At 49.4% G+C, this 15222-nt stretch overlaps 6 protein-coding genes across 6 annotated transcripts; 4 read left to right on the forward strand and 2 right to left on the reverse strand.

Annotated features, from left to right (window-relative positions):
• The first annotated feature begins 152 nt into the window (after window positions 1-152).
• Window positions 153-3522, forward strand: EDB82DRAFT_508890 (P-loop containing nucleoside triphosphate hydrolase protein). The gene is made up of 3 exons (XM_025728488.2): window positions 153-502; window positions 674-3182; window positions 3239-3522. The coding sequence occupies exons 1-3, from the start codon at window positions 495-497 to the stop codon at window positions 3254-3256; spliced, it is 2535 nt and encodes an 844-aa protein (XP_025582850.2). The 5' UTR covers window positions 153-494; the 3' UTR covers window positions 3257-3522.
• A 227-nt stretch (window positions 3523-3749) lies between these two features.
• EDB82DRAFT_465601 (uncharacterized protein) lies at window positions 3750-6488 on the forward strand. The gene is made up of 5 exons (XM_025728490.2): window positions 3750-4064; window positions 4131-4249; window positions 4325-4870; window positions 4925-5940; window positions 5994-6488. Exons 1-5 carry the CDS (start codon window positions 4000-4002, stop codon window positions 6327-6329), a joined length of 2082 nt encoding a protein of 693 aa, XP_025582851.1. The 5' UTR covers window positions 3750-3999; the 3' UTR covers window positions 6330-6488.
• A 301-nt stretch (window positions 6489-6789) lies between these two features.
• Window positions 6790-9157, reverse strand: EDB82DRAFT_267350 (methylenetetrahydrofolate reductase-domain-containing protein). The gene is made up of 2 exons (XM_025728491.2): window positions 7283-9157; window positions 6790-7225 (listed from the first exon to the last, which is right to left on the reverse strand). The coding sequence occupies exons 1-2, from the start codon at window positions 8979-8981 to the stop codon at window positions 7071-7073; spliced, it is 1854 nt and encodes a 617-aa protein (XP_025582852.1). The 5' UTR covers window positions 8982-9157; the 3' UTR covers window positions 6790-7070.
• Window positions 9158-10287: 1130 nt separating this feature from the next.
• On the reverse strand, window positions 10288-11770 carry EDB82DRAFT_508899 (uncharacterized protein). The gene is made up of 2 exons (XM_025728492.2): window positions 11457-11770; window positions 10288-11397 (listed from the first exon to the last, which is right to left on the reverse strand). The coding sequence occupies exons 1-2, from the start codon at window positions 11602-11604 to the stop codon at window positions 10391-10393; spliced, it is 1155 nt and encodes a 384-aa protein (XP_025582853.1). The 5' UTR covers window positions 11605-11770; the 3' UTR covers window positions 10288-10390.
• A 663-nt stretch (window positions 11771-12433) lies between these two features.
• On the forward strand, window positions 12434-13370 carry EDB82DRAFT_508901 (uncharacterized protein). The gene has a single exon (XM_065608809.1). It carries the CDS (start codon window positions 12561-12563, stop codon window positions 13062-13064), a length of 504 nt encoding a protein of 167 aa, XP_065464167.1. The 5' UTR covers window positions 12434-12560; the 3' UTR covers window positions 13065-13370.
• A 679-nt stretch (window positions 13371-14049) lies between these two features.
• On the forward strand, window positions 14050-15147 carry EDB82DRAFT_267394 (uncharacterized protein). The gene is made up of 3 exons (XM_025728493.2): window positions 14050-14521; window positions 14572-14720; window positions 14789-15147. The coding sequence occupies exons 1-3, from the start codon at window positions 14327-14329 to the stop codon at window positions 14955-14957; spliced, it is 513 nt and encodes a 170-aa protein (XP_025582854.1). The 5' UTR covers window positions 14050-14326; the 3' UTR covers window positions 14958-15147.
• The last annotated feature ends 75 nt before the right edge of the window (window positions 15148-15222 follow it).

The raw sequence follows: 15222 nt of genomic DNA on the forward strand, positions 1-15222 counted from the left end.
TCCAAGAGGGCCTGGAGCGTCTGATCCTTCAGCGGGCGGCGGAAAACATGTGCAGCGGGGTGCTGTTGCCCCACCAAAAATGCAGAGCCCACTGTCCAAATTTTTTTCTTCCCTGCCGCTCAGTGGGGCCATCCATCCTTGGGTGCTGCCGTAGGCGTCTCGCCGAACGAATCTTGATACCTTACCTACCTTACTTCTCCCCGCTCGACTTTTCTCTCTCTTTTCTTTTCTTCCCTTCCCTCCTCCTCCTCTCTTCCAAACCTTTCATCTCCAAAAAGGGACGCATAAAGAGTGACAGTGGTTCTTTTTCGGAACTCGTCTCTCTTACATCGTCACTTGAATCGTTGCCATCTTCTTGACGGCAATCGCTTCTTGCTTCTTCCCTTTTTCTGCGGCTCAGATCGCGGGGTGAAAACTTCAACCCCGCTCTGTTCCCACATACAACAACTTCGACTTTACACACATAGTCAAGTTATCCAGACAATACCGCCAAGATGGTTAAGTGAGTATCATCCGTCCTCCTCAACCACAGATAGCAACAACAATATCATCATCACCATCATGAGCTCTTCTATCATCGTCACTACACTCGTCCCTCTTCACTATACCCCGCTCGGATTTAAGCCCTCCCTCCGTGACCATTAGCTAACCGCCATGTTTTCACCCAAAACAGCTTCACCATTGACGAGATTCGGCAGCTTATGGACAAGCCTACCAATGTCCGTAACATGTCCGTTATTGCCCACGTCGATCACGGCAAGTCTACCCTGACCGACTCTCTTCTCGCCAAGGCCGGTATCATTTCCACCGCCAAGGCTGGTGATGCCCGAGCTACCGATACTCGTGCCGACGAACAGGAGCGTGGTATCACTATCAAGTCCACTGCCATCTCCCTGTACGGTCAGCTTGGCGAGGACGACGACGTTGCCGACATTGTTGGCCAGAAGACCGACGGAAAGGACTTCCTTATCAACCTCATTGACTCTCCCGGTCACGTTGATTTCTCTTCCGAAGTTACTGCTGCTCTCCGTGTCACTGATGGTGCTCTTGTCGTCGTCGACACTGTCGAGGGTGTCTGTGTCCAGACCGAGACCGTCCTCCGACAGGCCCTTGGTGAGCGCATCAAGCCCGTCATCATCATCAACAAGGTCGACCGTGCTCTTCTCGAGCTCCAGGTCTCCAAGGAGGATCTTTACCAGTCCTTCTCTCGAACCATCGAGTCCGTCAACGTCATCATCTCCACCTACCTTGACAAGTCTATTGGTGACATCCAGGTCTACCCTGACAAGGGTACCGTCGCCTTCGGTTCCGGTCTGCACGGCTGGGCTTTCACCGTCCGCCAGTTCGCTGTCCGATACGCCAAGAAGTTCGGTGTTGACAAGAACAAGATGATGGAGCGTCTCTGGGGCGACAACTACTTCAACCCCAAGACCAAGAAGTGGACCAAGAACGGTACTCACGAGGGTAAGCAGCTCGAGCGTGCCTTCAACCAGTTTATCCTCGACCCCATCTTCAAGATCTTCTCCGCTGTCATGAACTTCAAGAAGGAGGAGACCGCCACTCTCCTCGAGAAGCTCAACCTCAAGCTCAACGCTGAGGACCGTGAGAAGGAAGGCAAGCAGCTCCTCAAGGCTGTTATGCGAACCTTCCTTCCCGCTGCTGACTCTCTCCTCGAGATGATGATTCTCCACCTTCCTTCTCCTGCCACCGCTCAGCGTTACCGTGCCGAGACTCTCTACGAGGGTCCCATCGATGACGAGGCCGCCATTGGTATCCGAGACTGTGACCCCAAGGGTCCTCTCATGCTCTACGTCTCCAAGATGGTGCCCACTTCCGATAAGGGTCGATTCTACGCTTTCGGTCGTGTCTTCTCCGGTACCGTCCGATCCGGTCTCAAGGTCCGTATCCAGGGTCCCAACTACGTCCCCGGAAAGAAGGACGATCTCTTCATCAAGGCTATCCAGCGTACTGTCCTGATGATGGGTGGCAAGGTCGAGCCCATCGACGACATGCCTGCCGGTAACATTGTTGGTCTGGTCGGTATTGACCAGTTCCTTCTCAAGTCCGGTACCCTCACCACCAGCGAGACCGCCCACAACCTCAAGGTCATGAAGTTCTCCGTCTCCCCTGTCGTCCAGCGATCCGTCCAGGTCAAGAACGCCCAGGATCTCCCCAAGCTTGTTGAGGGTCTCAAGCGTCTCTCCAAGTCCGACCCCTGTGTCCTTACCATGACTTCCGAGTCTGGTGAGCACGTCGTTGCCGGTGCTGGTGAGCTCCATCTCGAGATTTGCCTTAAGGATCTCGAGGAGGACCACGCTGGTGTTCCTCTGATCATCTCCGACCCTGTCGTTCAGTACAGAGAGACTGTCACCACCAAGTCCAGCATCACTGCCTTGTCCAAGTCTCCCAACAAGCACAACCGTCTGTACATGGTTGCTGAGCCCATCGACGAGGAGCTTTCTCTTGCCATCGAGGGTGGCAAGGTCAGCGCCCGTGACGATTTCAAGGCTCGTGCCCGTGTCCTTGCTGACGACTTTGGCTGGGATGTCACCGACGCCCGAAAGATCTGGACCTTCGGTCCCGACGGCACTGGTGCTAACCTGTTGGTCGACCAGACCAAGGCGGTTCAGTACCTCAACGAAATCAAGGATTCCGTTGTCTCCGGTTTCCAGTGGGCTACCCGTGAGGGTCCCGTTGCTGAGGAGCCCATGCGATCTTGCCGATTCAACGTCCTCGATGTTACCCTCCACGCCGATGCCATTCACCGTGGTGGTGGTCAGATCATCCCTACTGCCCGCCGTGTCCTGTACGCTGCCTCTCTTCTCGCCGAGCCCGCTCTTCTCGAGCCCGTCTACCTCGTCGAGATCCAGGTCCCCGAGAACGCCATGGGTGGTGTCTACGGTGTCCTTACCCGACGACGTGGCCACGTCTTCAGCGAGGAGCAGCGCCCTGGTACTCCTCTCTTCAACATCAAGGCCTACCTCCCCATTCTCGAGTCTTTCGGTTTCAACGGAGATCTCCGACAGGCCACCTCTGGACAGGCTTTCCCCCAGTCCGTCTTCGACCACTGGCAGATCCTCCCCGGTGGCTCTCCTCTCGACCCTACCAGCAAGGTCGGCGCCATTGTCACCACCATGCGAAAGCGCAAGGGTGTCAAGGAGATCGTTCCTGGTGTCGAGAACGTAAGTTTTACCCTGATTGTTAGAAATGCGACGGATATGCTAACTTGCAATGATAGTACTACGACAAGCTGTAAACGGCTTTTTTTTAATGTGCCGAACGAACCACGAAGCGTGCCACAATGGACACGCAAAATTAATCGGCTGGTAACGAAGATTTGGGACGCATGCCTAATTCCATGGAGGAGCTCCTTGATGATCTCAGGAGGGGCATGCTAAGCGGAAACCAAAAAAAGAAAAGTCGAGTGACTGAGTTGAAGCTGAATGCCAAGGAGCAGCTCAATCCAGTTTTTATGTAGTTATGTCGTATCTGATGAGTTGAAACACGTTAGATTGAAGTTCATATGATGTCTGTATCTTTTGGATGCCGTGATTGTAAAGAAGCTTTTCCCGTTGTGTAGCCAGTGAACGAAATGAGTGCTATCTTTTAACATTATAATGATTTGTTGTATTTATGGAGTACGGACCAACGACGAGGAAGGAATTGGGCGTTGTAGTGGCAGGCGGGTTCAAGAAAGCAGATGATAGCTCCAACGTGCATTAAATAGCTTCTGACCTTTCAGTGACCATCATGCCTCATCAATTCTATCCGTATTGACGTTTCGTTTTCATCACAATTTAAAGTTGTACAGATAGCTTTTAAATTGTTAGACCTTGACCGTTTCTCCAAGTTTAGTAGCTTGTGACAACGCGAGACCCCGGCCACCAGGCCCCAAAAAATTCCAATCTCAACCTCGCAACATTAATCCAATATACAAACTCAACATTGCTAGGCGCATTCCGAATACAGGTCTGTCGGAATAGTCGCGTTGTTCGAGCTATGCTGTTTCCCGAAGAGGATGCGCTGCTGCTCAAGGCGTGGATCGTCCAGCGCATTGAGGATACGTCCGTTGCCTGATTTCCCCTTGAGCAACGCTCGCGTCAAAGACTGCGCTAACATTCATAAAACAGTTCTGATGCCGATGCTGATGTCCTCGCTGAGTACGTCATTGCTCTTCTAAAACACGATGGTGACGCAGACGCGGTGCGGAAGCTCTGCGAACAAGAAATTCCAGACTTTTTGAGCGAAGGTATGTAATGCTGCTCTGCTTTCCAAAGCAATTGGCCATTGTATAGTGCCAGAAGCTAACTGCCTTATAAAATAGACCCAAAAGCCTTTCTCGACGACGTTTTCCAAGCCATCGCATACAAATCCTACCTCCCTGGCGCTCCTCCAGCTCCAAAGATTGGCGTCAAGCCAGAAACAATACAACAACCGTTCGCCGAGACCTCGCCGCCAAATGGATCGAAAAAGAGGGGCTATCACGATCGCGAAGAATACGATCCTCAATCCGGGTACGAAGCCTTCAATCAGGATGGTCGCGCACAGAAACAGGCTCGTCGAGGCGGGCGCGGAGGACGAGGTGATGATATGAGGGGAGGACATGCTGGTGGGTTCATGCACAACCTGCCTCCGCGACCCGATATGCCCTTCGATCCCAAAGTCATGGAGGCTTTTCTACAGATGGGTTCCATGGGAATCCCCTACCCAGGCATGCCCAACTTTCCTCAACAGGGCTTTGGCGGTAAGAGCCAGTCACGAAAAAGAGGCCGATGCCGCGATTTCGATACCAAAGGGTTCTGTTCTCGTGGAAGCACATGCCCCTACGACCATGGAAACGAGTCAATATTTATGCCTTCAGGTAATGATGGTAAGTCTATCTTGTGGTATCTCCTTGTTCGTTTGGCTAATACATATTTGGTAGAGTACGATCCTAACGATCCATTCACCATGTTAGCAAACGCACCCAATTCTATGAATCCTTGGTCATTTCCGCCTGATGCCAACCGTGGTGGGCGAGGAGGTCGTCGCGGCCGTGGCTCCAAGAAGGGTGGCGCGCGAGCTCCTTTTTCTGCTGACGGACCTAATCATGATCGATCCAAGAGCACCATCGTTATTGAGAATATACCTGAAGAGAGTTTCAGCGAGGACCAAGTGCGCGAGTTTTTCTCTCAATTCGGTAATATTCAGGAGGTTTCTATGCAACCATACAAGCACTTGGCAATTGTCAAATACGACAAATGGGGGCCAGCCAATGCGGCATATCAATCACCGAAAGTGATATTCGACAACCGATTTGTGAAGGTATTCTGGTACAAAGACAAGGCCGACGCGCTACCACCTTCGGCACCAATGCAGGGAGGGAACTGGTCCGGCGACCCAATGGCGACAGAAGAAGATGAACAAGAGCCCGAAATCGACATGGAGGAGTTCCAGCGAAAACAAGAAGAGGAGCAACGAAAACACCATGAGCGCGAGGCCAAGCGCGCCGAGATAGAGCAAAAGCGACAAGAGATAGAAAAGCAACATCATGATCTCCTTGCACGTCACCGCGAGGAAAACGAGAAACTCCAGGCAAGACTCGCTGGCAAGAAAGGCCAAGAAGGAGAAGGAGGTTCATCAGGAACAAATATGCTGCGTGCCAAACTTGCAGCTCTTGAGCGAGAGGCTAAGCTGCTTGGCCTTGACCCTAACGCTGAGGAGGACGCGAGTCCATCTTGGCATCCTCGCGGTGGCTACCGTGGCCGAGGAACTTATCGTGGTCGGGGCTTCGCTCCCAGAGGAAGAGGAAGTTACAGGGGTCGTGGAGGTGGAAGCGGAGGAAACATGCACGCTGCGTACGCACAATACTCAATCGACAACCGACCCAAGAAGCTCGCTATCAAAGGCGTGGATTTCACGGCGCCTGACAAGGATGAGATGCTGCGTCACTTCCTCCTTGTATGTTGAACCCCCTTCATGATTATAGGTCATGCTGCTAACAAATTTGACAGAATCTGGGCGAATTTGAGTCAGTTGACACAGGTCCTAAAGTCACACACGTCTCTTTTCAGGACCGCAAAACGGCAGAGAAGTTCTATTACAGTCTTCATGGCAAGGACCTGCCCGGAGTTGAGGGTCGCCTGGAACTTGCATGGGTAAGCACGCCTCTGCCGCCTGTTAAGACGAGGAGCAACGACGATGGGCCGGGCGATGGTGGAGACGACAAAGAAGATGATGCCATGGCGGGTTTTGATGACCAGCCTAAGCGAGAGAGAAGTGCTGAGCCACAGCCTGAGGATAGGGCAGTAAATATGGATTACGAAGTGGCGGAGGAGGATGCATGGTGAAGAGGGACAGAAATGTTTGTATACAATGGTCCAGAGACAGGATAATTCACATTGGGCCACAGTAACCCTTGTACGTAAATATAAACGGACAGCTGGGCCCCCAGGCATTCTAGACACTTCATTCGAGTCACTAGCAAAGGCATAGTTCTCACGGAGATTCAAATTATGGGAGGTGATCATAGCCCAACAAGGGCTAGATGTCAAGTCAATTATTGGCTCTGATTAACTGCAATGGCTGAAAGTTACTTTGAACTACCAATGCGAGTTGCGCTCCTCAAGATTCCTTGTTCCCATATCCTCCACTCTCTTTGGATCGCTTTCCCCTATTCCGGGGAGCGAAAATAATCGACCGAGAGAAAAAAACAAAATTTAATCATGCATTCATCCATCCATAAGGCCTTGCTGGCGGGGTATCGTTGAGATATAGAACAAGCAAAGCAAGCCCCCAAAACATAAAGTCGTCTGCGCCCGCCGGGTGATTTTTATCTGTATCGTGCGCCTTTTTAAAATGCTGCCCCCGTATCCCTGGTAACTTTTTGTTGAAAAAGAAACCGCGGTGATGCTATTATACCCAAACCCGTAAATCAAAAAAGAAAAGAAATCAAATCGTTAAAATTGGAAGAAAAGGCACAGCGACGTCCAGAAGATCCCGAGCGCCATGTAGCTGTGGCACAGATGCAATCGGGGTCAGATGTTGTGCATATTTACGACCCGCTGCATCGATGCAGTGCGAGTGAGCATTCAGTTCGCAACGGCAGTGGCCGCAGTACCATTAACACCATTAGCACCATTAGCAATGGGCTCGGCGAGAGGAGTCGCAGGAGTCGTCAAGTCATTAACCTCGAGTCCCTTAAGAAGCTCGAAGATAGTTTTGTTGTCATGGAAATCGTTATTAACTGTACAATTCGTTAGTTCTCAGTTGAATCAGTTCGTTGAAAATCTAGACTGCTTACCAATATTGACCAGGTACCAGTCATTCATGACTCCTTCAAGAAGGGCACGACTAGGGGAGCTGATGTCGTAACAGTGCGCCCAATCGACACCCAGTCGGAATGCCTCGTCCTTCCATGCAAGGAAACTGATGCTCTCGACAATGGTTGGTTGAACGATCTCTTTACCGGGGAACACACCCCAGGTAACGGCATTAGGGCCGTCAGAAGTGACGTTGGATCGAAGTTCGCCATCCTTGGTAACAGCATAGTAGGTCAGGTCAGGGTGGTTCTCGATGCGGGACATCATCTTGTCGAAAACACTAGGGTGGACAAGCAACTCGAGATACGACTTTTGGTAGACGTAACCGTTGTCGGGGCCCCAGCCGTGGATGGGGTGAGAGGACTTGACACCATTGACAGCGGGTTGCGAGTTGATGGTCAAAAGTCCACGCTTGTTCAGTTCAATGAGGTCCTCTCTAATCTCATCGGCTTCTGTGGTCAGGGGAGATTCACTCCATGGCAGGGATTCGATCTTGTTATTGAGGTAAGAGACAAAAAGTTCAGCAATGTCCTGGATAGCCTTGGGTTCACCCCATTTCTTTCGGTTCGCCTCGTTGGAACCCGTTAAGCCAATGCCATAGGCATCCAGCTCACCAAAAGCGGGAGAACGAGAATCACCCCATCGACCGTTAGGAAACTCGTCCCAGTCTTGTGTGCGAATGACATAGGACTTGTTGCGGTTGCGCCAGAAGATAGGACGAACGTCCTCCTCGCGGCGGCCAAGTCCCTTTGACTGCTTCCAAGGAAGAGCATGCTGAAGAGGTCGCTCGGCACTGGGGGCCCATTGAAGCTCCTCCAGTAGCATTCGTGTCGCCTGGGCAAGGTTCATGGTATAAAAGTGGAGGTGATGGATGCCGTTGGCGAGCAACTTCCGGCACATATCGGCAACCAGGGTTTTTCCAATATTTCGGACAGCAACATCATCATTCTTTACGGGCTCAAGGGCGTCGAGCCACTCTTGTGGGATCTTGGCTTGCATATGGTTGGCTCGTCGGAGGAAGCTTGCGTAAGTTGCAATTGGCATGATACCAGGAAGAATAGGGATGGTGATACCACGTTCACGAACACGCTTAACCCATCGAATAAAGTTGTCGGCATCGTAGAACATCTGGGTGACAATGAAAGTGGCACCCATATCAACCTTCTCCTTGAGGTGGTCAAGTAGCTCATCCTCGTTCTTGTTGTCGTCGGAACCCTCTGGGTAACCAGCAACGCCAATATCGAAATGGTTGCCATAGGTGTTGCGGATGTGCTTGACAAGATCGCGGGCATACTGGAAGCCTCCGTCTGCAGCCTCCCACTTGTCTTGAGCTCGGGGAGGGTCACCACGGAGGGCAAGAATGTTGGTGCAGCCGGCCTTGTACGCCTTGAGTAGAGCGTCGTTGACCTTTTCAACGCCCATGTCAGTGCAAGTCAAGTGCATGCAGGTCTCGAGGCCGTAAACAGCTTGAGCCTGGAGAACCATCTCGCAGGTGAGTTCAGCAATGCGACCACCAGCTCCCCATGTAATATCGATGAACTTGGGACCTAGGTTGTACATGCGATCCATACGATCGTAAAGGTTCTGGACACCTTGAGCGGTCTTTGGGGGGAAGTACTCGAAAGAGAAGGAGGGCTGGCCGCTCCTCTCGGCGTCGTGGAGCATATCCTTGATATGCATGATGGAGGTAATCTACAAAAGATTCTCTTGTATCTAAGGCCCGTGTAACGACTCGTGGTTGTATTTTGCCTGGGAGTTAAGCAAAATTGACAATAATAAAAAAGGCGGCGTAGGGCGATGGTCGTGGCGGGTCGAAGCTTGTATTGTAGTCTGGGGAGATGTGGGGGAGGGGAACTGCAACGGCAACTATGACCAGGAACCTATCTATTAGTAAAGAGAAATTGGGAACGGGAGCATTGGTTGGGATGACGTTGATGACAACTTACAAAGTCTATTGTTTTAATAGGACAAAAAAATAAAAGGGTTTGTTTTTTGTTTGCGCTGCAACTCCAGACGAGCGGTGAAAGCGATGATCTTTGTTTTAATTGATCAACGTTTCAATGAACCTCTCTCAATCTGTTGAATGAGAAGCAGCAGCAGGTGAACCAGGGGTTTAGAGACGCCAAGTGTAAGTCGACGAGGGACGGGTTTCCAGTGATATAATGGAATGGTCGATTTTATATATATCGAGGGAGATAAATGACAAAGGTAGAAAAACGAGGAGAGAAGGGAAGAGAGAAAGAAAAAGAACAAAGTCCGGTGAGAAAAGTGTCCCACGTTTGTTTGTTCCTTCCACCGGGCTCATCTTTCCTGTAAATTTCTCTCCTGGCCTCCAAAGTGCCCCTCCTTCCTCCAGAAACTCCCCCAGTGGGGTTCCGTTTTTACCTCCGATGTTGAGATACTGACTGCCGATTGGTTGAATATGGCGACACTGACTTTTGACTCCAGCGCCGTTACCGGGTACCGGAGGCCGAGAGACTCGGGCTGTCGGGGGGGAGCCCAGTGAGGCTGCCCGCTAAGATAGGGCCCCTAGCCTGCTACAACTCTCCCCAATGTTTTTTTAAGCTCAGAGAATATTCAGCCCAGTGGAAGAGTCATGGACGACCAAAATGGATCCATCATGCTAGGTCGCCTCTCTCTATACCTGGACCGGTGGCACTCTGTAGACTAGGTAACTGATCTTTCGGTCAAGGTAATCAACACTTGAAGCTTACTGCTAGTTACCTGAATATGCACTGAGCCATGTAAACTGCAGACATGATTGCTTCTGTATGGTTCGGCCCGTGTAAAACATCCCACTCTGTTTGATGCTTGCAGCCATTCTGTCCCCTGCTTCGGAGCAAGGGTCTAGTAGCTGCACCAATCATGCCCAGATCCCCACGCTGAGCCGCTGATGGGCGTCATTGTCAGACCGGTCTGTGAGCGAGTCAATACCTTACCACTACCCTGTATTCACGCGAGACGTTAAACTCGTATTCGTTCTTTTGACTGAGTTTCTTTATCTGTCTATACGAAAACATCCTATGAACAAAACTTGCTTGATAGTAAATCCTAAAACAAAAATGCTAAATAAATAAAAAACAACGTGATTAAACACTCATGGCTGGTGATGTACTTGAACTCGAGTTCTTACTAGAACTCTCATCACTTCTACGAAGCAATGGTGGTGCCCCTCTCGCCCTTCGCCATCGATTACTTGTGTTGATAATAGTATTATCGAAAAGGAACCACCACCTCTCGAATGTAATCTGCCCCAGTTCCCAACTTCCAGGGTCATACGGGTCTTCACCATGGATCCGGACTCCCTCAGCCGTGTCTTCCAGGTCGTATGCAAAGTTGACACATGCTAGCTCGCCCCGGGCCCTCGGTGGCCGCAACTCATCAGGTAATGATAGAATGGAAATGACGCGGTTTCGGACGCCTGGCCATGGGAGAAGGTCAAACACTGGATGGTGCGGCAACGAGCTTTGTAGAGGAGTAGGCCGCCAGTTTGCAGGGAGCAAAGCTGCTGGCGTCGCAACGCCTGTGACAAAAGCCGAAATTCCATCCAGATCCCACAGACCTTGTTTACAATTGAGGCGATCTGCGATGAGTATAACGCCCTTGAGCAGCGCGAGCTGTAGCACAGGGAGGTTGTAGCTGTCAGGGAAGCTCTCTGTTGAGGCAGCAGGCGAAGTGCTGAATGAGGGTGTATCGAGGAATGTGGTTAGATCAGGCCCGTCAAAATGTGTCGTTAATCCTCTGGAAGCTCCTGCTGAAGCTTCATCGCTATTGCTTTCTTCGCATAAAAATTCTGGAAGAATGTTGACATCTGGCAAAACAGATGGAAGTGCCATTTCTGAAAGGGGACTCAACGATGTCAGACTGAAATCAAGCCCAGCCAACATGTCAGCAGCATCGCCGGTGGTTGTTGGCATGAACATGCTGGCAGCTTGGTTGCTGAACTGCGCATCGTCTTGCACCGTTCTCGGAATTTCAATGATATCGTCTCCAAATGGCTCTCCATTAACATTGCGAAATGGTTCTGGGTCTGAATTTTGAGTCACATCGTTGCTTGTTGACTTGGCTTTGAGACGACTCAATCGCTTTTTTTCACCTGCAGAGCTGTTAGGAATTACTTTTACAAAATCTTCTCGGTTGAGAGTGGTCACTTACGATATCTTCTCTGAGCCAACACATTCAGAACCCTTTTTCTTTCCGCAGCATCTTGGTCGATGTCAGGAACGTCGAGAGTTGGTGGCTGCTTATACGCTCTCTGGCGAGTTCGGGGACGATTGGTCAAATCCATGGTTGATTCTGCCATTTTTCAAAGCGAAGAAACACGTCTCAAAGATTGAATCGGCTACTATTAATTCGTTTGTTCGATCAAGACATAAATGAACAATGCAAGCAATTTCCCACCCGAGTTGAAGTAGACATGCTTCTCTTTTCAATAACGGGAGGCTTCAATGATCCCCACCCAGCATAACGCGAAAGAGTAGATTAGTCCAAGCACTGTACAGCCATAACGGATAACAGTGACTCATAATCTGACTGATTTAGGTCGAGCGTGGCGGTATTTCCAATCTGTGAATGACGCCAAGACTAGCTTAGACTGTGCATGACCGACTGTGTAATGACCGGCTCAGCATTGTCAGACTTGTCCAAGTATGGATATTGTCTATCATGGTCTCATCTTTTCCTCACGGCCTCTTCCTCTTTCAAGAGTCAATGCCTGAATTCTATCGAGATCATGTTGCTTCAAGCATCGCTGGGAGTGTAGTTCTGTTTGGAATAAAAGCAATCAGTTATTGTCAAATCTTTGGGTATATATTTACTTAGTGCAAAAGGACGGATAGGTGGATGTACGTACTTAGCGTTAGAATCCTTCCAAAACTCATCAATTTCTTGATGTAAGGTCTTGTGTAATTTTCTTGATCAAGAGATAAAGTAAAAAGGAGCGGAAATACCTCTTTGTATATAGTAAAAAGTTGGGTAGCTACAGGCTCCATCATAACGTCGAAACATAATGCAATTTATTCTCAGTGGGGAATTAATCAACACTCAGGTCATTATGATCACGGCAACAAGCCATACAGAGGACTGTGAAAGAATAACTTTGTTCTAGGTCACAAGCATAGTGATTTACTTGACACTAGTTGTTGCAGATTGTCCACATTAAATTCCTTAGTCTTTCGACTTGGCTCGCAGTACATCCTCTCAAGCAATCGCTTGAGCCTCCAAATCAGCTAACAGCAAACTCAGGTTAATGAATGCCATATGCAGACGTTTACACCAAGATTCAGTCTTGTAGCTGTAACCATGATCATCCTTCATCTCTACCACTCATCCTTGAAGAGATATTGCGTGATTGCCAAACTCAACTACACCGCCTCGAATTGCGAGGTATCAAGAGTAACATGTCTCTCTTGTGATAGAATCGTAAATGCTGTGTTGGTTACGGAAGTCATCACCGCCGTTGTACTATCTCGTATCTGTCTGCCTTCTTATTACAAACCTGAGATATTGTTTGGATCGTCTGATGCACATGATGATGGGCATGTGATACTTTTCTCCGAGAGAGAGAGAAAAAATAAGAGAGAGAAAAAAGGTCGGGGGTTGGTAGCCTTGATGCACTGCATGTATGCAGAGCGCCTGCTGTTGTACCACGAGGAGCAGTGCATATTGTGTTCTCGATCGAGTGGCTATCGGCAGGGAGATGCGACAGGCTACTGGGTAAAACTATGCTGTGCACTCGAAAAACAAAGCATCTTTCCCTGTTAGAGATCGGTCTCGATTCACAAGAAGCTCGCCTTGCCTGACCAGATTTGCCATCTCGTGCATGGATCTCCTCCGAAGGCTAAGACAGTGCCGGGATTGAGGCCATTTGCGATGCAATACTTGGTTGAAAACCTCTAAGCTCGAGGTATCACATTGGTGTCCGTATATGCTACTAGGAAACAAAATGCTCTTGTATAATGTACAGGATTCGTCACCAAAGTCTCTCGTAAAGGCGGATAGATGTGATTTCCTGTTTAGGCAATCCCCGTCCTGTGGAGTTCTGCCGTGTCTCCGTCCCTTTCCCGGCTCCGGCTCAATGCCGATATCACTTGTGATATCGATGCTAATAAAGGCACAGTAAAATAGCTATGCAAGCTGCAGTCAGCCATTGGTTTTATTTATGAATACGTAAATCTGGATACGAGTATTACCAGAATCACTTCACATCTTGATATTGTATCTCTGCTTCTGCCATTTACGTCAGTCCAGGTCGATCAGTAAATGCACGTTGAGCGATCCAGCGGCTTCACGCGGCGCATGCATTTCAGATTCCTAGAAACCACAAAATTGAACGTGCAGTATATTCTGTTTGATTTTGACAAATCGCGGCCTCGCATGATATCCCGTGATGCAATGCACAACGTGGGAATCCAAATGAAGCGAGACCGCTATTGTCAACTCTGCGCATTTCTCTCCCAGACAGACGGTTGACCAGCAGACACGAGAGTTACGCCAGTGAGTAATACCGTTTGTTTACATGATGTAAGCCCATCTGCAGGTTGACAGCATTGCTTTGAACGCCCTGATGGGCCGAGATCGAATTACGGGCATGACCGCATCAACCTACAGCAGTTTTGAGTTAGTTTCTATGGGGAAGCTGAGTATGCTGACGAGGCGCTGAATCAACGGGTGCATCTATGGATCAACGAGCCATAGCATCACAATGATGGATACGTCTGCGACTGGCCAGAGCTGACGCGACACCATTGACTTTGCGACAATAGATGCAGTAGCATCGCATTAGCTATTTTCATCACGAGGGTCTCCGCATCATACCTAGTTCCTCCTCTCTATCTTAATTCTTAATTCTAAACGGTGATGGGTGTGCCGAAAGTTAATATAAGAAGGCTTAAGCCACTGCCATCCAATGTCATTATATTATACAAGCTCAACAGCATTACAACACTGGCTATCGAATCTACTTCGCCAACTCATCCTACTACAACTCACCACTCTCCCAAATTCAACCAGATATAGCCTTCAATATGAAGTCCTCACTTGCTTTTGCTCTTCTGACATTCTTTGCCTCTCAGGGCCTTTCTGCTTCTGTTGACATGTGGTCTTCTCCTCTCTCAGAAAGAGGCGCACCCAACTACAAGCCCATTGAACCCAAAGTCATCAAGTCTCGTCTCAGCACTACACCCCAAGAGAACAGTAATGGAGATCGAAAGCCTGCATCGGTATGACTATGTTACCATTGATTTATCTGCATCAATTAACAGATTTGCAGGTCTACTTCTGTCGCGGTGAGAATTGGGGACCTCCATGCTTTGAGTACCAGCCGGAGCTCGATTACACTTGCACTGAGCTGAACGGCAAGCTCCAGAACCATGTTGGTTCTGTCTTTTCTGAGCCTGAGATTATCTGCCGTCTCGCTACGTGAGTGTTTCTTCCTTGCAAGCTCAATGGGTGGCTTTTGAGATAACTAACAAGCAACTATATGACAGATTTGAGAACCGATGCGTTCCCCTCAACATCTTTGCCTGGCCAGAAATTGAGAAGGGTTCGGCCCATCTTCTCCATGAGAAAGCACCTTCAGGAACTGATAGTCTGGGACATGTGGTAACTCACTTCACTTGCGCCAAGTGCACTAACTGTGTACGAGATCCCAAGTGATTCTAGAGTGAGAGGGGTGCTAAGGCACAGGTTGATTCAGTGCTGGGGGAAGTTATACCATTTCTCAGCTGGCGTTGAATGGGTATGAGATTATGAGGGGAGGAATAATAGTCGATTATAGCCAGGCCATTCATTACTTACCAAGAATTAATTAGTTATCATCAATCGAGTTTGAACATCGTTTGACTTGCCAGATATTTTTATGCTTCAGCTCTCTCACAGTAAAGTCTGTATATTCGAGAGATTGCTTTAGTTCCCATCGAAT

The sequence above is a fragment of the Fusarium venenatum genome (genome assembly GCF_020744135.1).
Source record: "Fusarium venenatum strain MPI-CAGE-CH-0201 chromosome Unknown EDB82scaffold_3, whole genome shotgun sequence".
NCBI classification, from domain to species: Eukaryota; Fungi; Ascomycota; class Sordariomycetes; order Hypocreales; family Nectriaceae; genus Fusarium; species Fusarium venenatum.

Bases quoted from the DNA above. Each gene is read 5' to 3' on its own strand.
- EDB82DRAFT_465601 (XM_025728490.2), top strand. From the start codon at position 4,000: ATGCTGTTTCCCGAAGAGGATGCGCTGCTGCTCAAGGCGTGGATCGTC. The intron at 4,871-4,924 runs GTAAGTCTATCT...CATATTTGGTAG, and splicing joins TATGCCTTCAGGTAATGATG to AGTACGATCCTAACGATCCA. The intron at 5,941-5,993 runs GTATGTTGAACC...CAAATTTGACAG, and splicing joins TGCTGCGTCACTTCCTCCTT to AATCTGGGCGAATTTGAGTC.
- EDB82DRAFT_267350 (XM_025728491.2), bottom strand. From the start codon at position 8,981: ATGCATATCAAGGATATGCTCCACGACGCCGAGAGGAGCGGCCAGCCC. The intron at 7,226-7,282 runs GTAAGCAGTCTA...CGAATTGTACAG, and splicing joins CTGGTACCTGGTCAATATTG to TTAATAACGATTTCCATGAC.
- EDB82DRAFT_508899 (XM_025728492.2), bottom strand. From the start codon at position 11,604: ATGGCAGAATCAACCATGGATTTGACCAATCGTCCCCGAACTCGCCAG. The intron at 11,398-11,456 runs GTAAGTGACCAC...ACAGCTCTGCAG, and splicing joins GTTGGCTCAGAGAAGATATC to GTGAAAAAAAGCGATTGAGT.
- EDB82DRAFT_508901 (XM_065608809.1), top strand. From the start codon at position 12,561: ATGCAGACGTTTACACCAAGATTCAGTCTTGTAGCTGTAACCATGATC.
- EDB82DRAFT_267394 (XM_025728493.2), top strand. From the start codon at position 14,327: ATGAAGTCCTCACTTGCTTTTGCTCTTCTGACATTCTTTGCCTCTCAG. The intron at 14,522-14,571 runs GTATGACTATGT...ACAGATTTGCAG, and splicing joins GAGATCGAAAGCCTGCATCG to GTCTACTTCTGTCGCGGTGA. The intron at 14,721-14,788 runs GTGAGTGTTTCT...ACTATATGACAG, and splicing joins ATTATCTGCCGTCTCGCTAC to ATTTGAGAACCGATGCGTTC.